The 27,571-nt window shown below is 50.2% G+C and overlaps 2 protein-coding genes across 2 annotated transcripts; one reads left to right on the top strand and one right to left on the bottom strand.

Annotated features, from left to right (window-relative positions):
• Positions 1-2,857: 2,857 nt before the first annotated feature.
• st7l (suppression of tumorigenicity 7 like) lies at positions 2,858-22,022 on the bottom strand. The gene is made up of 15 exons (XM_084704749.1): positions 21,823-22,022; positions 21,322-21,404; positions 20,819-20,978; positions 19,245-19,299; positions 18,525-18,640; positions 17,802-17,880; positions 17,616-17,704; positions 17,068-17,168; positions 16,699-16,813; positions 16,484-16,556; positions 15,842-15,944; positions 10,087-10,237; positions 8,965-9,057; positions 8,577-8,716; positions 2,858-6,184 (listed from the first exon to the last, which is right to left on the bottom strand). The coding sequence occupies exons 1-15, from the start codon at positions 21,992-21,994 to the stop codon at positions 6,089-6,091; spliced, it is 1,626 nt and encodes a 541-aa protein (XP_084560875.1). The 5' UTR covers positions 21,995-22,022; the 3' UTR covers positions 2,858-6,088.
• Positions 22,013-27,023, top strand: LOC146272351 (F-actin-capping protein subunit alpha-1). The gene is made up of 10 exons (XM_084704750.1): positions 22,013-22,158; positions 23,454-23,517; positions 24,114-24,165; positions 24,281-24,344; positions 24,615-24,821; positions 25,192-25,271; positions 25,775-25,853; positions 26,287-26,358; positions 26,462-26,524; positions 26,836-27,023. The coding sequence occupies exons 1-10, from the start codon at positions 22,120-22,122 to the stop codon at positions 26,974-26,976; spliced, it is 861 nt and encodes a 286-aa protein (XP_084560876.1). The 5' UTR covers positions 22,013-22,119; the 3' UTR covers positions 26,977-27,023.
• The last annotated feature ends 548 nt before the right edge of the window (positions 27,024-27,571 follow it).

Raw genomic sequence — 27,571 nt, forward strand, 5'->3', positions numbered from 1 at the left:
AGAGAGAGAGAGAGAGAGAGAGAGAGAGAGAGAGAGAGAGAGAGAGAGAGAGAGAGAAATAAAGATCAAGTGTTCTAGAGTTAGTTGAACAGGGTTATTGTCACCTTGGGAAGGACATAAATATATTCTGAACTATACCCCTCTATATTAAACCTAGTTGATTCTTCCTGTCTCCTCCAATCCTTAACCCTAATGTGGAGTCGGCGCTCTGGGGGAAAGACTGCTGGGAGGAGGGTTAATAGCTGTGGTATTTTTTACAACGAGGTTAACAAAGTTGAACATGCTTCCAGGTTCTCGTCTACGCTGTTATTCAGACAGGACAAAAGGAAGGGAACATGCTTTACAAACCACCAAAGGTAGGCTACAACCCCTTACATATACGCTATCATTATTTGTGTACATTGCGGAGAATAGGCCGAACTAAGTTGACACGGAATGTTTTTGTAAAATAGTTTAGCCATTTGTAAAAATTCGAATTTAGTGTGATGACCGAACTGAAACGTTTTCTCGGCTACGTCTGCCAGAATACCCTGCCTGAATCCACTGGCAGTCCCCCCTCCTCCTCCACACACACCACACACACATACGCCCCCGCCCCCCCAACCTGCTGACATGCTCTATCCTGGTCCCAGGACCACCGAATGTGGAGAGGAAATACACTCCTCCCTCCTTTGGGGAAGAAATCAGACAGGCCGGTCCGTCAAGGTTGTACGACTCCCAACAGCCGTCCGTCAATTTGTTTGTGTGCCAAGAAATACGAAGAAACGCGCTGATGTCAGTGTACTTTTAGACATTGTTCGATTAATCCCTGGAGCGCATGATGAAAAGTGTTGAAAAACGCTTGAGCGTGAGTCGCCAGTCTGTTTATTTTGGCCATTGTGAGATTTTATGGTTCAGTAATAAAGGTTTTATATTAATGTGGTGGTTCTGACTGGGTTGTGGCCAAGTGATATAATATGCTGAGAGAGAAAGTTCAGAAAATCCCTACAATCATCTGGTGATCTCCAGCAGGTGAACCCATGACCTACCGAAAACTGTGACCAAGTCAAATTAACGTTTACTACAGGGAACATCAGACGTAGGCCTATCTTTTTACTTTATTTTACGCCAGTTGATTAGATACGTTATGTAGGCTGTCTGGTCTGATCAATGAATAGAGATAAATGCAGAAGTTGGCATGTGACAGAAAGCAGCGGTAACCCAGAACGCGCTAAAAGCTAATAGCTAGACCAACTGCCGCTACTTAGGCTACGACAAACAAATATGCGACCAATCGTAAAACCAAGTAATCATAATCACATGATTTGCTATTAAAAAAAAACTCTTTAATCCAGTCTACATAAAGACAACCAACTATGTAGACATAAATCCACTTATAGGCCAAATTTAGTTAATCTTGCCATTCACCGTAATGCATTCAGTTACCCAAAGCTGGTCCCATGTTTGTGACCATGCATTAAAAATGTACTTACCTAACATGCTCAAAGAATCATGGGTACTACATGGATGCATCTCATCGTACAGGCCCTTGGGAGATTAGATATTGGCTTCTTGTTTTACATTTACATTTAGTCATTTAGCAGACGCTCTTATCCAGAGCGACTTACAGTAAGTACAGGGACACCTACTCCCGAGGCCAGTAGGGGGAAGTGCCTTGCCCAAGGACACAACGTCATTTGGCACAGCCGGGAATCGAACTCAGCCAACTGACTCCCTTTTTGGTGATCTGTGCAGCAGAAGTCTCGCCGTGTCCTCTCTCTGGGGAAACCAGGACCCCACTAGGATGCTTACATTTACTTATTTAATAAGTTAGCAGATGCTTTTATCCAAAGCTACATACAAATAGTGTCCATGGAAAGTGCAGCAGAAAGTGAAAGATCGGTATGTTTTGAACTGTGTTTCGGGGGAGTCAAGGAACGGTCAGAATTGTACCAGGCACAGTGCAACATTAACCTCAACCTCAGTAATCTTGACTGAATCACATCCTCATGTGCCAACAGTTGAATAGTCAGTGGGTCATTGTGTTGTGTTGGCTCTGGTGGTTATACATGTAGGCTGGATTTGACAAGTTATGAAAAATACCACATAATAATCTCATAATCAGTGCTACACATTCCTCTGCTGTGCCAGGATCGGCCTGGAAGAATAAACCCAATGCTAGCTGGTTGGTCTGGTCGCCTGTCCTTCTCCAGCCCCAACCTGGAACAAGACCCAGACCAGGCCCAGACCAGACCAGGCCCAGACCACACTACTCCAGACCAGACCCAGACCCAGACCCAGACCAGACCCAGACCAGACCCGGCCCACACCAGACCCAGTGTAGGTTTGGTTGCTGAGCAGACTCAGACTGTGACTCTGGATGAGGGACATTGGGGTGGAGGGGTGAGGGTGGAGGGGTGAGGGTGGAGGGGTGAGAGTGGAGGGGTGAGGGTGGAGGGTGTCTCTGTATGAGTGTCTCTGGGGAATGCAGCCTGATTTATAGGAGTTTAGTGTAACATGTAAGTGACCTTCGGGGCATGTGTCTTCATCAGCACACTGATCTGACAAGGTTGTTTCACTGTCTGACAGATTAACACATAAAACTCTTATCTGTGCAGAACGATCTCTCTCTTCCAGGTGTGTGTGTGTGTGTGTGTGTGTGTGTGTGTGTGAGAGACGCAAGAGGGTGTGTGTTATGGTGCTGCCTGCAGAGAAGATGTGTCATGTAACATAAAATGTCCAGCTGACTTGTCTTTTCAGCAGTCACCTGTCCAACCTATCACCTGTCTATTTTACCTGTCACCTGTCTTAAATAAGCTCTCACCTGACCAGGTTAAGACTTCTGTCTCTCCAAGATAATCGATAATCCAAACCCAAATCAAGGATGTCACTTATTTATTCAGCAACAAGACAACAAAAAGCCCCACAGACCTAAAGCATACATTCAAGAACCAATTTATTGGGAGCGCTCAGACTCAACGCATGGCGCTAGATCCACAACAACCCTCCTGTCTCCAGCATGACATTGCTCATGAAGCTGGATGCTTGGAAGATGTCAGTGTCTTCATGGAAAGGAAAAAAGAGCTAATAGCAAGAGCTTTACACAGGATGTGTTTAAGTCACATGTGGTTTGGAGCACACTGCCTATGACAGTGGCTTTGGCACACCTGTTAGATGACGGTGCTGTTAGTACAGATTAGACCAAGTTAGAACCATTGTGATGCTTTACACCATGACATTTGTTGTGGCCTACTCGTCATAAATGTGTGTACTGTTTCTGCCTGAATCAATACTATACAGGTCTTGAGTTTAGTATTGAGCAAAGTTGATGGTTTCGCCTGTGTGTAATGCCTGGAATTATTTAATCAACTGCTTTTTCTTTGCCCCATTAATGAATCCCATCTAGTGAAAGTATAAGGATGTTTGCTGTAGGAAACAATTCAGTTAAACCATGGAAAGTCTGAGGGGAAAAGGCACTTTATCAAGTATCGCATGTTACGAGGAGGGTCTTCAAAGCTGTGACCATGAACGTGGCCGTTAGGTAGCAGGCTGACACACAGGTGAGGGTCTGTGCCTGGAGAGAGAGACACACTGCTCTACTGTCTACCAGGAATCTGAGGCAGGACAGCGTCACACTGCTCTACTGTCTACCAGGAATCTGAGGCAGGACAGCGTCACACTGCTCTACTGTCTACCAGGAATCTGAGGCAGGACAGCGTCACACTGCTCTACTGTCTACCAGGAATCTGAGGCAGGAGAGACACACTGCTCTACTGTCTACCAGGAATCTGAGGCAGGACAGCGTCACACTGCTCTACTGTCTACCAGGAATCTGAGGCAGGAGAGAGTCACACTGCTGTAATGTCTACCAGGAATCTGAGGCAGGAGAGAGTCACACTGCTGTAATGTCTACCAGGAATCTGAGGCAGGAGAGAGTCACACTGCTGTAATGTCTACCAGGAATATGAGGCAGGACAGAGTCACACTGCTCTACTGTCTACCAGGAATCTGAGGCAGGAGAGTCACACTGCTGTAATGTCTACCAGGAATCTGAGGCAGGAGAGAGTCACACTGCTGTAATGTCTACCAGGAATCTGAGGCAGGAGAGTCACACTGCTGTAATGTCTACCAGGAATCTGAGGCAGGACAGAGTCACACTGCTGTAATGTCTACCAGGAATCTGAGGCAGGAGAGAGTCACACTGCTGTAATGTCTACCAGGAATCTGAGGCAGGAGAGAGTCACACTGCTGTAATGTCTACCAGGAAACAGAGGCAGGAGAGTCACACTGCTCTAATGTCTACCAGGAATCTGAGGCAGGAGAATGTCACACTGCTGTAATGTCTACCAGGAAACAGAGGCAGGAGAGTCACACTGCTGTAATAACTACCAGGAAACAGAGGCAGGAGAGTCACACTGCTGTAATGTCTACCAGGAAACAGAGGCAGGAGAGTCACACTGCTGTAATGTCTACCAGGAAACAGAGGCAGGAGAGTCACACTGCTCTAATGTCTACCAGGAATCTGAGGCAGGAGAGTGTCACACTGCTGTAATGTCTACCAGGAAACAGAGGCAGGAGAGTCACACTGCTGTAATGTCTACCAGGAAACAGAGGCAGGAGAGTCACACTGCTGTAATGTCTACCAGGAAACAGAGGCAGGAGAATCACACTGCTGTAATGTCTACCAGGAAACAGAGGCAGGAGAGTCACACTGCTGTAATGTCTACCAGGAAACAGAGGCAGGAGAGTCACACTGCTGTAATGTCTACCAGGAAACAGAGGCAGGAGAGTCACACTGCTGTAATGTCTCCCAGGAAACAGAGGCAGGAGAGTCACACTGCTGTAATGTCTACCAGGAATCTGAGCCAGGACAGAGTCACACTGCTGTAATGTCGACCAGGAATCTGAGGCAGGAGAGTCACACTGCTGTAATGTCTACCAGTAGCTGTAATGTAGCTACGTGCAGGGCCCCTGCAAAACCCCACACAAAAAATGTAAATATCTCCCTGCACCAAATATTGAAATGTCCCAGAGGTATGTAACTGCACCTCACTAAAACTCAAGACACTGGTTAGTTTCAGGGACAATCTAATTGTTTCTTGTATCGTGAACTCAAATCAAACACCCTCCGAGTACCCCACAGCATTTTTACACTTGCTTTTCAACTTTGAATGCCCCATACCTTCTCAGCAGCAGTATGGTGTCTTGTGATTGGCTGGGAGACTGATGCTCTGCCATGACCAGTGATAAACACATTTAATTTTTGGGGGGGTGTTATGGCTGAGGAGGGCAGGTTACTACGGTGATATAGTGCTAGGGTGTCATGCCATGGTAACGGGGCTGGATGGAGGGGGGGTTGGCGTGTATACACTGGAGACAGACCCAGCCTGTAAATCAGCTCTCTGTTTCAACCCAGCCTCACAGACCTGTCTTCAGCCACAGGGTCAGACTGTCAGAAACAGACACCCACAAACAGGTCATCTAGGAACAGTTATTCAACCATACGCCACAAGATAGTGTCTGTCTCTCTCACTCACTCTCTCTGTGTCTGTCTCTCACTATCTTTTACTCTCTCACTGTATCTCTCTCTCTCTCTCTCTCTCTCTCTCTAAAGCTCTGTCTCTCTCCATCTCTCTCTCTCCGTCTCACTCTTTCTTCCTGTCTTTCTCTGCCACCACCTTTGTGTCCTTGTCTGTCCAGTCAGTCACTCCAGTGACTCAGGAAGTAGCTGTGTCAGATGTTCTGACCAGTACTGGCTCAGCATCTAACCAATCAATAAATAGCACCTCCAGATGATGTCTGGCTTTGGAGACCTCCAGCTGGTTTAAACAGGGTCAGCGTCCCATTCAGAGTTTCCTTAAGTTAACAGAAATGAACGAGTCCTTGCAGTCCTTCTGAGTTGTATGTGGTAGATGTTTACTGAGTCTGCTTTAACAGTGGGGAGGGTCGCATGGCTGCGTCGCAGTGTTGATACGACGCAAGCCAACATCATCAGTAACACAGTAACACGAACGTTCATGCTAAAGACAGGAGAACCAACCCTCTTTTCCTCTGTGGAGCTGGAGTGTGTGTGTGTGTGTGTGTGGGTGTGTGTGTGTGTGCGATGGGGTCAGACTAGAGTCAGCTGGTGCCAGAAGCCGGACGGCATGAGACTCTCCACCTTGTCAGCAAAGAAGCCCAACGGTGCGAAGAGAGTGCTGAAGAACTGCGAGGGAGAGAAAAAGAGAAAGAGAGGAGGGAGAGAAAGAGAGGAGAGAAGGAGAGGAAGAGGGAGAGAAAGAGGGAGAGAAGGGAGAGGAAGAGAGAAGGAGAGGAAGAGGGAGAGAAAGAGAGAAGGGGGAGAAAGAGAGGAGAGAAGGAGAGGAAGAGGGAGAGAAAGAGAGGAGAGAAGGAGAGGAAGAGGGAGAGAAAGAGAGAAGGAGAGGAGGGAGAGAAAGAGAGGAGAGAAGGAGAGGAAGAGGGAGAGAAAGAGAGAAGGAGAGGAAGAGGGAGATAAAGAGAGGAGAGAGAGAAAGAGAGAAGGAGAGGAGGGAGAGAAAGAGAGGAGAGAAGGAGAGGAAGAGGGAGAGAAAGAGAGAAGGGAGAGAAAGAGAGAAGGAGAGGAAGAGGGAGATAAAGTAAAGGAGGGAACAAGAGAAATAGAGGAGGGAAAAAGAGGAGGGAAGGAAAGAGACACACAGAGAGAAGAAATACACCATTACCCAATGCAGCAAAATCATCCCACACACTATATACATTTTTCATTATATTTTTATTTTATATGTATTTTTTATTATACAAGATCACAGGAGCAGAGAACCCCACAGCCTTGTAATGGCCTCTGCAACTGAAATTGGCTCAATATCATGCATCTGAAAAATGTTTAAACTACAATAGTTCAATTCACCATAAACAGGCCTTTAATGTGTTTATGAAGCAATACTTTCCAGCTCACAACAGATGGCTCTGACAGTACAGAAGGCCCACTCCCTCCTCTCCCCTTCTCCTCCTACCCCTCTCCTCTCCCCTTCTCCTCCTACCCCTCTCCTCTCCCCTTCTCCTCCTACCCCTCTCCCCTTCTCCTCCTACCCCTCTCCTCTCCCCTTCTCCTCCTACCCCTCTCCTCTCCTCTCTTTCTACCCCTCTCCTCTCACCCCTCTCCTCTCCCCTTCTCCTCCTACCCCTCTCCTCTCCTCTCTTTCTACCCCTCTCCTCCTACCCCTCTCCTCTCCCCTTCTCCTCCTACCCCTCTCCTCTCCTCTCTTTCTACCCCTCTCCTCTCACCCCTCTCCTCTCCCCTTCTCCTCCTACCCCTCTCCTCTCCCCTTCTCCTCCTACCCCTCTCCTCTCCTCTCTTTCTACCCCTCTCCCCCTTTTCAGTCCTCCTCCCTCTCTCCCTCTCCTCCTCTCCCTCACTAGTAGATAAGGAGGATGTACCACCAGACTTTCCACACTTTCATCCCAACCATCTCAGAAACATCACAGAAACTGTCCTTGACAGCAGTCCCTCCAAGGTCAAAAACAGACTTTCTCACCATCTGTTTGGTCTACAATGCAGACATCTACTGTTTTATTATGTCTGACAATGCGTTGTACAGAAGGTCTGCATGCAGATGGTCAATTTCCACATATAGTGGCTTCCCTCTCCTCTCCTCCTCCCCTTCCTCTCCCCTCTCCTCCTCCCCTTCTCTTCTCTTGTTTCCTCTCTCCAATTTCCTCCTCTCTTCAAAATTCAATTCAAAGAGGTTTTTCCTCAACAAACTATCTGCTTCTCCTCAGACAGCCGACCCCCCACCCCCGGGTGGCGTGTACCGGCGCGATCAGGACACAAGCCAGGCACTGTGCCCTGCTGTAAAAGAGCTGGTGGAGACGTTCCCATAACAAGCCGGGGGACTGCAGCCGGCCGGCTGGCTGCGCGGGCGGCAGGGCTAGCGGCTGTGCAAAGTGAGACCTCATAAACACAGCGCCAGTAAACACAGGATTAGAGAGTGCTTTGGCCGAGCCAAACCAGCTCGAAACATAGACCCCCTCACCGCAGCGGGTTATAAATAAACAATAAAAGGGTATAAATCACGCGCACGCATTTAAATGCTACACATCCTCAGGCCCTGCTGAGGATGCAGACAGGGAAGAGAGAGAGAGAGAGAGAGAGAGAGAGAGAGAAGAGAAGAGCTGAGAGAGAGAGAGAGAGAGAGAGAGAGAGAGAGAGAGAGAGAGAGAGAGAGAGAGAGAGAGAGAGAAGAGAAGAGCTGAGAGAGAGAGAGAGAGAGAGAGAGAGAGAGAGAGAGAGAGAGAGAGAGAGAGAGAGAGAGAGAGAGAGGATGAGAGAAATTGAGGTTAGAGGTTAGTATGAAAGATAAGAGGTAGGGAGAGGGAGAAAGAAAGAAGCAGAGGAGTAATGAAGAGCAGAGTGAGAGGAGAGGAGAGGAGAGGAGAAGAGAGGAGAGCAGAGGGGGGAGAGGAGAGGAGAGGAGAGGAGAGGGGGGAGAGGAGAAGAGAGGAGAGCAGAGGGGGGAGAGGAGAGGAGAGGAGAGGAGAGGGGGGAGAGGAGAAGAGAGGAGAGCAGAGGGGGGAGAGGAGAGGAGAGGAGAGGAGAGGGAAGAGGAGACAGGACTTACTGCTTTGGCAAAGACACCCATGAGCTCTGGGAACTGGTGTGTGAGCATGGCCAGCATGGCGGTGAAGGAGCAGAGGCCGGCCGTGAACAGGATGAAGAAGGGGAGCTCCTTCTTAGGGTACACAGACACCTCGTGGAAGGCTGGCGAGAGAGAGGGAGGTAGAGGGAGGGAAACAGAGAGGCAGAGGGAGATAGAGCGAGGTAGAGCGATAGAGAGAAAGAGGTAGGAAGAGGTAGAGGGAGAGGTAGTGAGAGGTAGAGGGAGAGAGCGAGCGAGAGGGACAGAGATACAGGAAGCAGAGAGACAGGTGTTTAAGCAGTGAGACAGGACCATGTTGATGACCATCTCGTCTTCAAGCCAGAGACAGACCATCTCTGGGCCTACTCACAGGGAAGTAGCTCTCTGTCGGCTGACTCTGTGCAGCCAGGGTAGGGGTAGAACAGGTGCCCCTTCTCCAGGGGGTAGGGAATGATCCGGAAAGCTGGAGCAGCAGAACACAGAAAAACACAGAGAAACAAATCAAACACACCCTGGTAAGATAACAGACTATGGAGGAAAGAGCTACTTCTGACCAGCCGGTATGTGTGTGTGTGCGTGTGTGTGTGTGTGTGTGTATACGTACTGCCCTCCCAGGTGCAGTGCATCAGTGTGTGTGTGTGTGTGTGTGTACGTACTGCCCTCCCAGGTGCAGTGCATCAGTGTGTGTGTGTGTGTACGTACTGCCCTCCCAGGTGCAGTGCATCAGTGTGTGTGTGTGTATACGTACTGCCCTCCCAGGTGCAGTGCATCAGTGTGTGTGTGTGTATACGTCCTGCCCTCCCAGGTGCAGTGCATCAGTGTGTGTGTGTGTATACGTACTGCCCTCCCAGGTGCAGTGCATCAGTGTGTGTGTGTGTATACGTACTGCCCTCCCAGGTGCAGTGCATCAGTGTGTGTGTGTGTATACGTACTGCCCTCCCAGGTGCAGTGCATCAGTGTGTGTGTGTGTATACGTACTGCCCTCCCAGGTGCAGTGCATCAGTGTGTGTGTGTGTATACGTCCTGCCCTCCCAGGTGCAGTGCATCAGTGTGTGTGTGTGTATACGTCCTGCCCTCCCAGGTGCAGTGCATCAGTGTGTGTGTGTGTATACGTCCTGCCCTCCCAGGTGCAGTGCATCAGTGTGTGTGTGTGTATACGTCCTGCCCTCCCAGGTGCAGTGCATCAGTGTGTGTGTGTGTATACGTCCTGCCCTCCCAGGTGCAGTGCATCAGTGTGTGTGTGTGTGTACGTACTGCCCTCCCAGGTGCAGTGCAGCAGTGTGTGTGTGTGTGTGTGCGTACTGCCCTCCCAGGTGCAGTGCAGCAGTGATTGTGTGTGTGTGTGTGTACGTAGCCCTCCCAGGTGCAGTGCAGCAGTGTGTGTGTGTGTGTGTATACGTACTGCCCTCCCAGGTGCAGTGCAGCAGTGTGTGTGTATACGTACTGCCCTCCCAGGTGCAGTGCAGCAGTGTGTGTGTGTGTGTGTACGTACTGCCCTCCCAGGTGCAGTGCAGCAGGTTGAGGGCTCCCTCTGCTCTCTTCCAGTGCTGCAGGTGGAAGAAGGCGTAGGCCACGGCCTCGCTGTCGCCCCGTTTCAGGATGTGCTCCGGAGGCAAGATCAGGCTCTTCATCTCGAGCAGGTACTGAGGAGAGAGGAGACACCGCTCATAATGGTACCAAGCCCATCATGGGTCAGTAGACTCATCCTAAAGATCAGGCTCTTCATCTCGAGCAGGTACTGAGGAGAGAGGAGACACCGCTCATAATGGTACCAGGCCCACCATGGGTCAGTAGACTCATCCTAAAGATCAGGCTCTTCATCTCGAGCAGGTACTGAGGAGAGAGGAGACACCGCTCATAATGGTACCAGGCCCACCATGGGTCAGTAGACTCATCCTAAAGATCAGGCTCTTCATCTCGAGCAGGTACTGAGGAGAGAGGAGACACCGCTCATAATGGTACCAGGCCCACCATGGGTCAGTAGACTCATCCTAAAGGTTAGTATAGAATCATCCTATAAGTCTGTATAGAATAACTTATAGTTTTGTCGATGTTTAGTGTTATAGAGTCTATTAGTAACAGTCTGCAGCTCTTCAATCCTAAACCAAGAGAAAGCACACTCATTTCTAACTCCATTCAAACTCATTCCTCACATTCATTAAAGCAGCTTCTCTTTCCTAAATCAACACCTCATCCACCATCCACCATCCCTCATCCACCATTGAGCAATCCCCTTGTCGACCACTACAACCACAGACAGGACTGAGGTATTTGTTGAGAGCCCTATTTTGCAATTGTTCAAGTGGGAACGATCCCACTGAAGGCTGTATGTGTGTGTCTGTGCGTGAGTGTGTGCGCGACTCTTTTTGTGTTGTACGAGAGTGTGTGTGTATGAGTGTATGCATGTGTGTTATTGTTCTTGTGTGTGTGTATGACTACGTCTAGTGTGTAAGTCTTGTCCAGTAAGCCAGAGCCATGTGGTTGGTACAGTAGACCAGTATGCTTTGTAGCGTCGCTGGGAAGGGTGTGTGTGTGTGCGTGTGTGAATATGTGTGTGTGTGTGTGCAGGCTTATCTGTGTAGTAGACCACCAAAATCCTACGCACTCCAATCCTTGATTTGTTGAACTTTTCTTATGTGCACTATGCATTTTTGTTGCTTTGCATAAAAGTATCTGGTAAGTGTTGAACCTGTCACATGGGACGTCCAACCCTCCAGTGTTCCTGGAGGTGGCTGTGTGACCCTGCCTCACTGCCTCACTGCCTCAGGGTTCAGGCTGCCTGGCCTCACTGCCTCACGGTTCAGGCTGCCTGGCCTCACTGCCTCACTGCCCCAGGGTTCAGGCTGCCTGGCCTCACTGCCCCAGGGTTCAGGCTGCCTGGCCTCACTGCCTCACTGCCCCAGGGTTCAGGCTGCCTGGCCTCACTGCCTCACTGCCCCAGGGTTCAGGCTGCCTGGCCTCACTGCCTCACTGCCCCAGGGTTCAGGCTGCCTGGCCTCACTGCCTCACGGTTCAGGCTGCCTGGCCTCACTGCCTCACTGCCCCAGGGTTCAGGCTGCCTGGCCTCACTGCCTCACTGCCCCAGGGTTCAGGCTGCCTGGCCTCACTGCCTCACTGCCCCAGGGTTCAGGCTGCCTGGCCTCACTGCCTCACTGCCCCAGGGTTCAGGCTGCCTGGCCTCACTGCCTCACGGTTCAGGCTGCCTGGCCTCACTGCCTCACTGCCCCAGGGTTCAGGCTGCCTGGCCTCACTGCCTCACTGCCCCAGGGTTCAGGCTGCCTGGCCTCACTGCCCCAGGGTTCAGGCTGCCTGGCCTCACTGCCTCATGGTTCAGGCTGCCTGGCCTCACTGCCTCACTGCCCCAGGGTTCAGGCTGCCTGGCCTCACTGCCTCACTGCCCCAGGGTTCAGGCTGCCTGGCCTCACTGCCTCACTGCCCCAGGGTTCAGGCTGCCTGGCCTCACTGCCTCACTGCCTCACGGTTCAGGCTGTCACTTTGGGAAGGTTACCCCACAGTTAATCCTGTCTAATCCCCCCCATGGTCACAGACTTAGCCAGCAAGCCCGCCGGGATGCCCCCCTCCCTCTCCCCCCTGCCACCCTCAGACCCAGGGGCCCACATCAGGGCAGGAGAGACAGGGCGGGGGGTGAGGCTGGAGAGACAGGGCTGAGAGAGGCTGGGGTTGGGTCAGAGGCTGGGGTTGGGTCAGAGGCTGGGGTTGGGTCAGAGGCTGGGATAGGGTCAGAGGCTGGTCCTAGAGTATCCTGGGGTAGAACAGTGTTTCTGCATGCATGAACAAAGTAGAGTCTGTTAACACACTCCACCCCAACAATAGGAAGAGCCCAGCACAGTTTCGCCATCTCGGTGAGGCAGGAAGGAGGGAAACAGGGAGAGAGAGAGAGAGAGAGAGAGAGAGAGAGGGTGTGGAGGGTTAAGTCCAAAGCCTCAGACAGACAGCTGTGCCCCCTGGCATGAGGAACGGCTAACACCTCGGCCCTCTGCTCTGCCCCTCTCCACCCCCCCCTCCTTTGCCATCTCTTTGATGATGGGATTGAGTTTCATCTGCGTTCCCCTTTTATCCTGGAACACTCATAAGCCAAAGCACCACTCATAAGCCTCTCTCTGATTTTAATCTTCGGCATTTAGCACAACGGAACACATAGAAGACAATGACATCAGCCGACACCTCTCCTTCCTCCCCTCCCTCCTTTCCCTCTCTCCTTCTCTACCTCCATCTCTGTTTCCCTCCTTTCTCTTTTCCATCTCTCCTTCCCTTCCTCTCCATACCGCCAACCCCCCCCCCCCCCTTCTATGTCCCTCCCTCCCTCCCCCCTCCTTCCCTCCCTCCATCACTGGACAGCTGAGGTGTGTAGGGCATTTCGTGCAGTGCGTGCATGTGATGTAGCATTATGTCCATATACTGTAATCCAGCGGGACCTGCTGCTACGGCTAGCACTGCTCATCAAACCAGCGCAGCTAAAAGGGCCAGAGCACAGCTAACACCGCTAGCTGAGCTAACATCGCTGGCACAGCTAAGACCACGAGGACAGTTAACATAACCATCACATGCTGTGTTCACACCAAACGCGAAGCGAGTTATTGGCGCAAATAAAGCTAATTTTTGCTTTGTGTTTATTTGTGTTTCTTCGTGCAAATCACTAGGAGCCAACCGTTTTTTTGTTGTGGTCATCAACTATGTCCAGAATGAGTACTATAATACCAGGGCTGCCAACTTGAAAAAAAACTTTGGCGTGAGATTTGGTGCGAGGGGCAAGCTTCACCCCCCCCCCCCCCCCTCCCAATGTAACTTTCGCCATGGAGTGGGGGGGAAAAGACGAGTTTACACGGCTGTTTGCGCGTCAATGTTGTTTCACGCCGTTAACCTATGCGTCATCCGTTATTGTTTACAACGTTAGATTGGCTACTTGTTTGGCGTGAGAGCGTGAGAAATGGTTGAAATGCGTGTGTCACACTGCGAAACCGTGAGAGTTGGCAGCTCTGACTATAAACAAATACTAAATTGTGTCGTATAGTAGCATCCCACAGACAGCTACAATACTCTTGCCCTCCATTTATTCTCAAAGGCAAATGACATCGCTACACTGGTAAACCTTCGCGACACAGCGTCACGTAAATGTAGTTGAAAATGTAAAATTTCAACCCAAGCGAAAGACGCGATAGACGATTGACTCGACATGTACTCTCGCCGCGCGAAACAAGCAGAAGACAGTTTTCCCCCAGTCACACGCCCCACGAGGCCCTGCCTGACCATCGCAGAACGCACATCAATTCAGCTTTCATTCCTCCGCCTGTCCAAGGGTGACAGGAGACGGCGGCTCACACAGTCGAGACCGGGGGAGAGATCATGCGTCTGTGTGTTTTTTTGGTTGGGGGGGGGGTCTTATTATCTGAACCATAACATGCAGTCGGAGAAGGAGGGAACTACAGCCCACCCACAACAGTGAGCGCTTTGCTCCAGTCCAGCGAGTCAGCGGTATCTGCCTGGAAGGGGCTAGCTAGCCGGGTGGCTGCGCTACAGGGCCCCACTCGGCTACAAGCATTCATCACCCCGCAACGTCATGCAAAACAAATACACCCTCCCCTGACTCTGAATAGACCCTCAGCTCTCTATGGTGTTAAATCACACAACTGAGCATGACTGAGATAGAACCCTCCTACAGCTTTCCCCGGGAGACGATCAAGATGGGCTTGGGGGTCAGGTTGAAATCAGGCCCACCCTGCGCAGTAGCGCTGGCTCTGTTAGTCGTGGCAAATGGAGGGAGAAAGGGGGTAGGCAGTGAGAGGAGTGGGAGAAAAGAGGAGAAATGGTGGTTGGGGAGTGAAGGAGAAATAAGAGAGGAGAAAATAGAAGAGGAGAAGAGAGGAAAGGACAGGAGAGAGAAGAGGAGAGAGAAGAGGGGAGGAGTAGGAAGAGAAGAGGAGAAGAGGGGAGGCGTAGCAGGATGGCCCGGGGCGGTGGAGGGACAGAGAGACAGAGGAGGATGAGGGCTCTCACATCAAAGCCTGGATCAAAGGCTTCAACACACACACACACACACACACACACACACCTTTCTGTGTCTAACAGGAGAGCAGGGACGCAACACACACACAACAAACGCTGACAGGAGTGGAGCCTGTGTGTGTGACACCCAACACTAATCCCTGTGGGAAGAGTCCAGTAGGGATCTACAGCTGCAGAGCACCAGGGTGTGACTGCAGAAGCATCCCTACCCTGAATCCCTATCCTCTGGCCCCAGCATCCCTACCCTGTACCCCCATCCTCTGGCCCCAGCATCCCTACCCTGTACCCCCATCCTCTGGCCCCAGCATCCCTACCCCCTAGCCCCATCCTCTGGCCCCAGCATCCCTACCCCCTACCCCCATCCTCTGGCCCCAGCATCCCTACCCCCTACCCCCATCCTCTGGCCCCAGCATCCCTACCCTGTACCCCCATCCTCTGGCCCCAGCATCCCTACCCTGTACCCCCATCCTCTGGCCCCAGCATCCCTACCCCCATCCTCTGGCCCCAGCATCCCTACCCTGTACCCCCATCCTCTGGCCCCAGCATCCCTACCCCCATCCTCTGGCCCCAGCATCCCTACCCTGTACCCCCATCCTCTGGCCCCAGCATCCCTACCCCCATCCTCTGGCCCCAGCATCCCTACCCCCTAGCCCCATCCTCTGGCCCTGCCCCTGGCCCCAGCATCCCTACCTCTACCCCTGGCACCATCCATGGACACTATTCACCCCTATCCTTGTCGCATCCTTAGTCTACTGTACTACTGTACAGTAGACTAATTGACCATGGACAAACACTATATTGTTTATAACTCTAACACCCCCCCACCGTCCTCTGGAGTCCCAGAAGTCTGCTCCTCACAGGGCAGGGAAGGAGACGCCCAGAGGGGCTTCCCCAGACACTCATCCTTCACTGTATTACACAACTCAAAAGGAGAGAGGATTCAAGGAATCAAGCACTGAGGAATTAGATGTGCTCTATGGCCTAATATTGGTTGAGTATGAAGGATGCAATCCCTGTACCGCCCTCATATCTGGACAGCTACAGATCGCAAAGCAATACTGCCATCTGTTGGCAAGACAAGGATAGGGGTGAATAGTTCTAATGGCATTTCTAATACAGAGTCAAAGGACAGTGTGCATTTACAACAATTTGCAACAATAATCATCTCTAAACAACAATGCAACCCAGGCTGACCTTTGACCTGCACAGTGTCTGGGACTGACCTTTGGCACGTGTGGGTTGAACTCCACAGCTCTGTGTATGGCTTCCACAGCGTTCATCTCTGCTGTGCTCAGACCCCTCCTGGAGGCTGCCTCTGGTGAAAACCTGGGGAGGAGGAGAGGAGGAGGAGAGGAGGAGGAGGCGAGGAGGAGGAGGGGGGCGGAGGAGGAGGAGGGGGGCGGAGGAGGAGGGGAGGAGGAGGAGGAGAGGAGGAGGGGGGCGGAGGAGGAGGAGAGGAGGAGGGGAGGAGGAGGGGGGCGGAGGAGGAGGAGAGGAGGAGGAGAGGAGGAGGGGAGGAGGAGGGGGGCGGAGGAGGAGGAGAGGAGGGGGGCGGAGAAGAGGAAGGAAAGACGAGAGGAGGAGGAAGAGGGGAGGAGAGGAAGAGAGGAAACAGAGGAGTTAAGAAAGACAACTCAGGAACCAGCACTGTACCCCCCCCCCTCTTCCCCCCTCAATCAAAACAAAAACAAAAAGTATGACTTTGCTGCGTCTCAGTTGCGCTGCCTCAATATCAAACACATTCTCACAACATTCCACAACTCGATGGCTACAGATCAAGGAGCAGTGAGTGACACGGACATTCCGTGGGCCGGCGTCAGAACCAGACAGACCTGAGAGAGGGAGACCAAGCCGGGGCGACGTACTTATCTGAGACAGCCCGGGCTTTCAGCAGAGCGGATGTGTAGCATATCGTAGCGGACTTTGGCAAGCTGATATCTACAGCAGAAGGGACGCAAGAGGAAGGAATGTTGAGACCGTGCGGGTCCGCATGCAGCCGAGACACCGAGGATGCGGCGGGAAGCCCCGCCCCCCGCCCGGCACTCACACTGAACACCAGACGGGCGCTTGGCGGTCTTACCGTCGTATTTGGCGAGGACTGCTTGCACGTCCGCGTACGCCTGAAGCTCTAACAGCGCCTCCAGGAGGTTTTCGTGTATATTTAACATCCCCAACAGAGGGAACTCTTTCATTAACTGGAGAGGAGGAGACAACAGTTACCACCAGTCGACCTGTCTACTACCGTGTCCTGGTAGGGTCCTCCTACACAGCAGGGGGCGCTGTCAACCCACATGAACAGTGAGACAGTACAGGATGGTATAGTACACGGTATACACTTCACGGTGTAGGTGATGGGGGGGGGGGGTTGTTGTGTGAGGAGCTGGGCGGGGTGCTGGTTGCCTCGGAGACTGGAGGTCCAGGTTAGGAAGCAGGGGCACATCTCACTCACATCTCTCATCATCTTCACCGCTTCCTTTATCCGGCCCAGCTTGCGAGCACACATAGCCAGCCTTCGTTTGATATATACCAGTAAGTTGATGTCTTTACCAGCTAGAGAGAGAGAGAGAGGGGGGGGGGGGAGAGAGAAAGAGAGAAACAGAAAAACAGTCATGTCACACCGCATCACACGCTGAACAACACAGTAACTTTCTTCTCTGGAAGTGAATGTCTGGATCCAGCATGGTCATGGTCTTCTGTGTGTGAGTGGAGGACAGGTGTGTGTGTGTGTGTGTGTGTGTGAGTGGAGGACAGGTGTGTGTGTGTGTGAGTGGAGGACAGGTGTGTGTGTGTGTGTGTGTGTGTGAGTGGAGGACAGGTGTGTGTGTGTGTGTGAGTGGAGGACAGGTGTGTGTGTGTGTGTGTGTGTGTGTGAGTGGAGGACAGGTGTGTGTGTGTGTGTGTGTGTGTGAGTGGAGGACAGGTGTGTGTGTGTGTGTGAGTGGAGGACAGGTGTGTGTGTGTGTGTGTGTGTGTGTGTGTGTGTGTGTGAAGCCTCACCGCTCCGCAGGGCCTGTTTAAACAGCCTCTCAGCCTCTGTGATGGTGGCAGCTTCCTCCTCAGCCAGGAGAACGTACGCAGCAGCACACCTGCACACACACACACACACACACACACACACAACAGTGTTATACCACAGTTAGAGTCAGAGAAAGGTTCGAGCAGAGTTGGAGAGGTGGAACCTACTCATGGTTGAGCTCGATGGCCTGGTATGCTGCTCTGATCCGGGCCTGTGGACTCCTCTCTCTCCAGCCCTTCTGCATCACTGTGACACACACACAACCGCAGTACTGAAACCTTACTGTGTAACTGCAACACAGACAGGGACACACACACACACCTGTACAGTATGGAACCATGCCGTATCTCAACAACACAGGCGACAGCTGAAAAGACGTTGTAAAGACTGTTCCTTCCAGGCTGTAACTCTGGGTAATGGGGACTCACCTGTGTCGTCTGGGTAACCAGACACGTTGTGAGGGGACTCACCTGTGTCGTCTGGGTAACCAGACACGTTGTGAGGGGACTCACCTGTGTCGTCTGGGTAACCAGACACGTTGTGAGGGGACTCACCTGTGTCGTCTGGGTAACCAGACACGTTGTGAGGGGACTCACCTGTGTCGTCTGGGTAACCAGACACGTTGTGAGGGGACTCACCTGTGTCGTCTGGGTAACCAGACACGTTGTGAGGGGACTCACCTGTGTCGTCTGGGTAACCAGACACGTTGTGAGGGGACTCACCTGTGTCATCTGGGTAACCAGACACGTTGTGAGGGGACTCACCTGTGTCGTCTGGGTAACCAGACACAGTGTTAGGGGACTCACCTGTGTCGTCTGGGTAACCAGACACAGTGTTAGGGGACTCACCTGTGTCGTCTGGGTAACCAGACACAGTGTTAGGGGACTCACCTGTGTCCTCTGGCTTCAGCTGCTGGGTGTCTCCAGTGAAGAAGGTCTGGTGGTCTTGAGCCGACAGGTTCATATCATAGTACGTCAGAGGCTCCTTCCCCGTCACCCAGGTGTACCTGCACAGCAAGGTGCTTATTACTAACATACACTATCACACAGCAATACACCTGTCACCCAGGTGTACCTGCACAGCAAGCTGCTTATTACTAACATACACTATCACACAGCAATACACCTGTCACCCAGGTGTACCTGCACAGCAAGGTGCTTATTACTAACATACACTATCACACAGCAATACACCTGTCACCCAGGTGTACCTGCACAGCAAGCTGCTTATTACTAACATACACTATCACACAGCAATACACCTGTCACCCAGGTGTACCTGCACAGCAAGGTGCTTATTACTAACATACACTATCACACAGCAATACACCTGTCACCCAGGTGTACCTGCACAGCAAGCTGCTTATTACTAACATACACTATCACACAGCAATACACCTGTCACCCACATATACCTGCACAGCAAGGTGCTTATTACTAACATACACTATCACACAGCAATACACACTTATACACAGTAGTACACGTATTACTAATATACAAGACAAAATAAATCAACATAAAGATTTGTATGGTTGCAGAGTAACTAAGCCCCAGACAAACTGCAGGGCCTCAGAGGTTGGTGTTGTGACAGTATGTGGACAGACCTACCTGCTGTACTCAGATCCCCTGAACAGGTTTAAAGGATTCCTCCAGACCTTGCACTCTGCAAAGACACAGTTCAACCACATGATTAAGGCCCCTGCAACACCCGCCTGGTTCTGACAACATGTTCCGGAACATTTGGGCTGTCTTGAGCTCTTGAAGTCATACGTTGAAACTTCCCATGATGTCGTTGATCGGAACATCTCACAGATAGTTTTAATTCTGTGCACAGCATGTCAACATGAGGTGTATCACAGGAGCAGAAACACACAGGCTCAGATGCACACTCCACAGTCGGCCAAAGGGCACCGAGAACAAGACTAGCATATTACTTCATGTGATACCTGCAAATTTGAACCCATGAAATTGTTTGATGTAACACTTAAGATTTTATGGTGACCCCTGAACTGATTAGGCTACTGTGTTCTATAGCACTGAAATAAGAGCTTGTATAGACTTTTGCTTTTGTTTTGATTGATGATCTGCCTTTTATAAGAGACATGGCTGTCTTTGCGGCATCACTGCATGTTGGGACACATCACCTTCCAAGTTATAAGAATGTCATATTGAGTTATGTTTGTATCCATAGGGGTCCAGAGCATTTAAATGCAGATCAAGAATTCACAGGTTCAAATCCCTCCCAGTTCCAGAGAAAAGCATCCGCTAAATGAAGACATTATACCTTACGTCATCGACAGCGACTTACAGGAAGGAGTTAAGGTTGAACCTGCAACTATAAAATCTGCAATATTTTACCAAATATTTAATCAAATTAAACCACATCCTTTCCAGTGACGGTGCCCCTAGGCTCCGCCTCCTCGGTTGGCAGGGGAGACCTTGTATTTGCCATGTTTCATTCAATATCTGCGATCATGTTCTGGAATACTGTCTGTAGGAGGCCGGGGGCTGAGCAGAGTCCCTACCTGAAACACTGGGCCTGGGTTCTCTACCTGAAACACTGGGCCTGGGTTCTCTACCTGAGACACTGGGCCTGGGTTCTCTACCTGAGACACTGGGCCTGGGTTCTCTACCTGAGACACTGGGCCTGGGTTCTCTACCTGCGACACTGGGCCTGGGCTCTGGTTCTCTACCTGAGACACTGGGCCTGGGTTCTCTACCTGAAACACTGGGCCTGGGTTCTCTACCTGCGACACTGGGCCTGGGCTCTGGTTCTCTACCTGAGACACTGGGCCTGGGTTCCCTTCCTGAGACACTGGGCCTGGGTTCCCTTCCTGAGACACTGGGCCTGGGCTCTGGTTCTCTACCTGAGACACTGGGCCTGGGTTCCCTTCCTGAGACACTGGGCCTGGGTTCCCTTCCTGAGACACTGGGCCTGGGCTCTGGTTCTCTACCTGAGACACTGGGCCTGGGTTCTCTACCTGAGACACTGGGCTCTGGTTCTCTACCTGAGACACTGGGCCTGGGTTCTCTACCTGAGACACTGGGCCTGGGCTCTGGTTCTCTACCTGAGACACTGGGCCTGGGTTCTCTACCTGAGACACTGGGCCTGGGTTCCCTACCTGAGACACTGGGCCTGGGCTCTGGTTCTCTACCTGAGACACTGGGCCTGGGTTCTCTACCTGAGACACTGGGCCTGGGCTCTGGTTCTCCGTTCACAGAGGAGAACAGCCCAGTGGAGGAGCTGCTCTCCCCCCCCCCGAGCAGAGGGCGCAGGTGGCTGACGGACACCTGCTCGATGAAGGAGGTACCATACTTCCGGAAGTACCACCACTCGAATATCTGGGAGGAGGGAAGGGGGGGGGGGGGAGAAGATGAGAAGAAAAAATGTAAGTGGGAGAGTGTGTGTGTGGGAGAAGGAGAGAGAGGGGGGGAGGTGATGGAGAGCAAATCAGATATAGATGCTGGCAGGTGAAACAGTAGGTTGCTGTATCTTAATACCCGTGTATGTTTCTAGCGAATCAGACACAGTCAAATCTATGTGCATGTTTTGTCAGTCAGCTACAGCCCTGTGATGTGGGCCATAGTCAGTGATAAACAGATCTATATGTGAGGCTTTAAGGGTGTAATCAGATCACCAAGCATATGCTGAGAGTGGAAACTACACTCATAATCACAAACTCACCAGAATTAAACCAGAAATTAGGGACGATGTTCCAGTGAGTGCAACATAGAACTTAGGGGTCAGGGTATTCAGGAACACAGACGCTAAAATAATAGGAGCAAATGTGCAAAATTATTTATTTTTTATGAAAAAAAAGTTACATAATATTACCATTTTAGTAGAGTAGTTTACTAATAGTAGGCTACTGGTATTCCTTGAAACGAGTTATACAGTGTTACACTATAGTGTTGCTGAATGAATGAACAATTCATGTCTGAGTGAATGTTAGTAAGCACCAAATGTCCAATCGCGACGACGTTAATAAATTAACTTAAGTAAAATATTCCTGCTGCTAAATGAGTGGTTAACTAAGTGAGCCAGCAAGTAGCACGACTCGTTCCCAAGAACGGTCCACCGAGCTGTCAAACATTCACACGCTGTCAAACGTATTGTGTACACAGCGAGCTACATCGCTAACGATACATAGCTTTAGCTAGCCAGGTACTTATTGCATTTACCAACCTGAGGTGAGCGTATCTTGCAGTTGCAGAGGGCTCCTCAGAATATATATCATGGTCAAAACCATAACAAACCAAATCCCGCATATGTACGTCCATGACCATGAAAGCCATGATTTTAATTTATCTGTAAATCCAAGAGATTGAGGATTACTGTTTGTAGCGTCCTCCATCATTTTCCGGATGTCTGTAAACAGCGGGGACACGTGATGCAGCAGACATCCGCTTCCTAGTCCTGTCAGGGCAGCGGCGCTTAGCCAGACAAATAGACTAGTTTGAGGCTTTAGGGATCATCTCAACGATGGCTGATTTTGAAGAACAACTCACCGAGGAGGAGAAGGTATCAATACTGAAACTATGATGAGATTTGAACATAATTGCAAATGTTAGTTGCGTGTGTTTATTGTGCATATGTGTATTTTTAGCGAGCTGTGAGTCTCGAGAAGCTAGCCTAGCTAGCTACAACTATCTATAGCTAAAACCTATGAAAGCTAGCATTAGCTATTTTTGACAGTTTATTTCGGGCTTTTATTTTCGGAATCAGTTCGTTTTGGGACTTTAAGATGTACGTTAACTAGGCACTCTGCTAAACAAACCAGCTTTCGCTGTCGCTTTCTGAATGCTTCCTGTGGTTTTGGTTTGTTTCCACGAAAATGTATATCTAAGTTTACCAGCTATCAAGATGGCTAGCTCTAGCTGACTTCCTGCTAGTCTTCAGTCTACATGAAGACATTCCTCGGCAGTGTTCAAACCGTGCCGGTAGTAATAACATTAAAATTACCCAGATGTCAACACTTCGACTAATTAACCTGCAAGTTTCCTGCCCCTAGAGCAAATCGGGGAGTTTTTTTGGAAGTTGTATATATCAAGAATGAGAACCACTCCCTTGTTCCTTCAGGTCAAAATACTACTTTCGGGAGTTTTCCCAAACGACAGATATTTCAGACAACATGCATGTACACGTCCAGGCCTCCTAGCCCTCTGCGTTCCTAACCTCCCCTGCCGTAGACCCAAAACGTCATACCAGCTGGATGATAAAGATAGCACTTGGTTTTTGTGCTTATGCCATTTCAGATTGTTTGCAGAGGGGAAAAAACTATTTTTCGGACTGCTTCCTCATTTAAATCTTTGTCAAGCACTCAGTTTACATGTTAAACCAGCTGTGCACGGATTGGAAGATTGCACCAGATAGTGGAAACACAATGTATGCTGTACTTTTTTTTGTGAGCGTTTACAACCAATCATTGTGGTTGTGACTGTAAATGTTGTTTGTGCAGACTTGAAAATACTTGTCAAACTGTCTGCTGACTAGTCAATAAAGCAGTTGAGACCTTAGCTAACCGAAGAAGTCTCCACCCAGCTCTGCTGTCTCTGGCTGACTTCCTGACACCACATGATCAGTCAGTCGTTAGAGAATCTAAGAAAAGCTTTGGGGCTGCCACCCTGCCATCTAAGGAGTGGCCACGCACAGCAGCCTCACACCACCCAGATGACTGCTCTCTGTCTCCCTCTAGTGGCCACACTGAGAACACGCGACTTGCATTGTGTCAGGGGACACAACCCCTATTGTGCCGTGTCTATTGACTGTCGTGCTGCAAAGCCAAACACCTAACCATCACGTTTCCTTTCAACCAGGTCCGCATTGCGGCTAACTTTGTCCTCCATGCCCCACCTGGAGAGTTCAATGAAGTCTTCAATGGTGAGTCAGTATAGAACGCCCCGGAGGGTTGGTCTTTGTTGCACTGTGTGTACTTGCGGGTACAGTAGGCCTTCACTTTGTCTGGAAACAAAGTAGACATACCTCCCTAAAGCCTGCGGGTGGGTGTATCTCAGGGATGGGTGTAGGTCAGTGGGGGTAGGTCAGGGATGGGTGTAGGTCAGGGATGGGTGTAGGTCAGGGATGGGTGTAGGTCAGGGATGGGTGTAGGTCAGGGATGGGTGTAGGTCAGGGATGGGTGTAGGTCAGGGATGGGTGTAGGTCAGGGATGGGTGTAGGTCAGTGGTGGGTGTAGGTCAGGGATGGGTGTATCTCAGTGGTGGGTGTATCTCAGTGGTGGGTGTATCTCAGTGGTGGGTGTATCTCAGTGGTGGGTGTATCTCAGTGATGGGTGTAGGTCAGGGATGGGTGTAGGTCAGTGGTTGATCATTGGGCTCCAGATCAAGGTTGAAGGCCTCTGATAAGTGACTGCTAAATAAGTACATTATTAAGGGGTTCAAGCCCCTAAACCCTGTTGTTCTTGTGTTTATTTATCATTATTATCATTGTAGCTAATGATGCTGGTTGTCTGTTTTCAGATGTTAGACTACTCCTCAACAATGACAATCTGCTTAGGGAGGGGGCGGCACAGTAAGTTCTGGATCATCCTTTTAGTCGGGTCTGGTTCTGTGTAAAGTTGGTAGTTCTGTGCATGAGAGTGTTCCATTGTCGTTTTGTTCATATTGTTTCCCCTCCTTTCAAACAGTGCCTTTGCACAGTACAACATGGATCAGTTCACTCTGGCTAAGATAGATGGGCAGGAGGACCAGGTGAGGCATTGTGGAGGAAACATTTTCAAGTCCAAATACATTTTCCTCTTTAATCTGTGAAGAGACTGCAGGGACGTGTGAATTAGTGTTATCAAATCAGGTGCACGTGGTAATGAATCTCTCTGTCTTTCACACTTCACTCACAATTTCTATATTTTCTCTCTCTCACTCCCACATACATACTCTTTCCTTTTCATCTCTTCCTCACTCTCTCCACCACCACCCCCCACCTCCTCACTCTCTCCACCCCCCCCTCTCCCCCCGCCCTAGATTCTCATCACGGAGCACGGAGACCTGGGCCACGGGCGCTTCTTCGACCCCCGCAGCAGGCAGTCTTTCAAGTTTGACCACCTGAGGAAGGAGGCCAGCGACCCCCAGCCCCACGAGGGCGAGGCTGGCCTGCAGGCCTGGAGAGACGCCTGTGACGACGCCCTCAGGGCCTACGTCAAGGAGCACTACCCCAGCGGAGTCTGCACCGTGCGTACTACCACTACCACACGGTTAGATAGGCTACGATAGGTTTAGAGTATCAAGCATAGGTTTAGATCGTTTTGTTATAGGTATGGATTATAGGTTTAGATAGGCCGCTAGGAAAATGTCAAGAGAGCAAAGAATTAGAAAGAATTAGTTCATGAATTTACCTCGGGCCCTTTCCCCTAGTATATCACTTGGGATAACAGGGTTCATGAATACGCGTAGGATGGATGAGTTCCAGTGAGGTTTGAGTGTGCCCTATGGGATAGTCTGTATAGCTATGTTACAGGATATCCAGACAAGGGGATTATCTGAAAAGTTAAGTATCCCTGGCTAAGGACAGAAGCTCTCTAAAATGCATAATCTCTCATAGGTTTATGGGAAAACCATCGATGGCCAGAAAACCATTATTGCCTGCATTGAAGGCCATCAATTTCAACCCAAAAACTTCTGGTAGGTGGACTACATTCCCAACAGATGATTCAGCACTGTCATCACAATTGTTTGCTTGTATTGTTAATTCAATAGGCATGGGTCAACAAAAACATAATAATGATAGAATAACAAACCCAAGTTCCCCACGGATGGATTAAACCTAGTCCTAGACTAAAAACCTTTTCAATCGAGATCTTCATTGAATTCTCTCTTAATCTAGGGGTGTCTGGGAAACAGACACCTTTAGGCAGGGGTGGGTAACCCTGGTCCTCAGGGGCCGCTGTCCTGCATGTTCTAGATGTTTCCCTGCTCCAGCACACCTGTTTCAAGTGAATGAGTTGTTATCAAGCTCTGTGGAAGCTGGGTAATGACCATTCATTTGAATCAGGTGTGTTGGAGCAAGGAAAGGCATCTAAAACATGCAGGACAGTGGCTCCTGAGGACCAGGGTTGCCCAGGATTGGGGTGTCTGTCCATATTTATTTAGCAGGTAAACAAAACCGATCCTCTTTCTGTTGTCAGGAATGGCCGTTGTCGGTCTGAATGGAAGTTCAGCGTCTCCCAGCCCACTGCTCAGGTTGTGGGAGTCCTGAAAATCCAGGTAACTGTTTTACAACCGTAGTACAGGTAACCTGCAGGAACAACCTGACTGGCAGATGATCTGTACAGGCTGGATCTTCCTCCAGCGGGGGCGTAGAACCCCACAGCTCCTGTGGTTCTAAGAAGACATGGGACAGGAGAGGGGCAATGAGAGGGGCCATATTTTGGTCTAGAAAGACTTTGCTGTTTTATAATGGGAGGCAGGTGAATGGATTGTTTTTTTGTCCTTTTTTTTTCTTCATTTGAGGCCTGGGAGTGAAACTACATTAGCTAACAAACGGTTGTCATTTAACAGCCACTTTCATCCAAAGCAACTTGTAGAAAGTACAGTAAACAAATCAAACCGTGTGTGTGGTCGAGGAGCGATCTGTATTTACCAGGTACAGAAAGAGGTTGTGTTGTGGTCTCAGGTGTGCGGTTGTGTTTGTGTTCAGGTGCATTACTATGAGGATGGAAACGTGCAGCTGGTCAGTCACAAAGACATCCAGGAGTCCATGACCGTCAATGTGAGTTCTCTGCTCCGAGGGAAGGGAGGGCTCTGCGGTAATGTTTTGATAATCAAACGAATGTGCATTTTTGGACGAATCTGTGCATTTCCTGTTTACACAGAATGAGACTCAAGCTGCAAAGGAGTTTGTGAAAATCATTGAAGATGCAGAGAATGAATACCAGGTATGTTGTTATTAGATGGCCAATGGGCACACTCCCAATTCCCACCAAACAGTAACTTGATTTAAACTGAATTGACTGAATTTCATGCTATGTTTAGCCTGTAAGAACACATGGAGAAGTACATTAGAAAGGTATTTGCTGGATTAACTGATGGAAAGAGAACTTAATTCCCCTCAGAACGTGAACTAAACTCTTTTTCAACGTCACTTTGGATAAAAACATCTGCAATCAAAATGTAAATGTGCCACCAGTGAGTCACTTGATCAAAATTGGTGTCTGATTAAAGAATCAATTGTGAATGTCTTGTCTAGACGGCCATCAGTGAGAACTACCAGACCATGTCTGACACCACCTTCAAGGCCCTGCGTCGCCAGCTGCCAGTCACACGCACCAAGATCGACTGGAACAAGATCCTGAGCTACAAGATCGGCAAGGAGATGCAGAACGCCTAGAGACGTCTGCCCTGCACCTAGTGTTACTGTACGAACTGACGAGGGAGGGAGGGGAGGGGAGGGGAGGGGAGGGGAGGGGAGGGGAGGGGAGGGGAGGGGAGGGGAGGGGAGGGGAGGGGAGGGGAGGGGAGGGGAGGGGAGAAAGAAAGAGAGAGAGGAGAGAGAGAGAGAGAGAGAGAGAGAGAGAGAGAGAGAGAGAGAGAGAGAGAGAGAGAGAGAGAGAGAGGGAGAGAGAGAGAGGGAGGGGAGAAAGAGGGAGGGAGGGGAGAAAGAGAGAGAGAGAGAGAGGGGAGAAAGAGGGAGGGAGGGAGAGGAGAAAGAGAGGGAGGGAGAGGAGACAGAGGAATGGGGGCATATTAACAAGCAAGTGATCTAGCGTGTGATGTAATGTTGTTGTTTTTTTTCTGACTCAAGAAACCATGTTTTTGTTTTGTCGGATTTTGATGGCTTTGCATTGAAATGTTTGTACGGTTTAGCTCTGGGTCATTTTACACTTTTTATTTTGTTGAGAACAAACGATGCCTTCAGAGACACTGTGAAAGTTGGGGTCCTATTCTCTCACACCTAGCTCCACCTCACACAGACAAACAGACAG

Source organism: Hypomesus nipponensis, chromosome 9, assembly GCF_054491055.1.
Source record: "Hypomesus nipponensis isolate SF chromosome 9, ASM5449105v1, whole genome shotgun sequence".
NCBI lineage: Eukaryota > Metazoa > Chordata > Actinopteri > Osmeriformes > Osmeridae > Hypomesus > Hypomesus nipponensis.

Bases quoted from the DNA above. Each gene is read 5' to 3' on its own strand.
- LOC146272351 (XM_084704750.1), top strand. From the start codon at position 22,120: ATGGCTGATTTTGAAGAACAACTCACCGAGGAGGAGAAG. The intron at 24,345-24,614 runs GTGAGGCATTGT...CCCCCGCCCTAG, and splicing joins TAGATGGGCAGGAGGACCAG to ATTCTCATCACGGAGCACGG. The intron at 26,525-26,835 runs GTATGTTGTTAT...TGTCTTGTCTAG, and splicing joins ATGCAGAGAATGAATACCAG to ACGGCCATCAGTGAGAACTA.
- st7l (XM_084704749.1), bottom strand. From the start codon at position 21,994: ATGATGGAGGACGCTACAAACAGTAATCCTCAATCTCTTGGATTTACA. The intron at 20,979-21,321 runs GTGAGTTTGTGA...CCCTCCTCCCAG, and splicing joins TAATTTCTGGTTTAATTCTG to ATATTCGAGTGGTGGTACTT. The intron at 19,300-20,818 runs GTAGAGAACCCA...GTGTCTTTGCAG, and splicing joins GCCCAGGCCCAGTGTCTCAG to AGTGCAAGGTCTGGAGGAAT.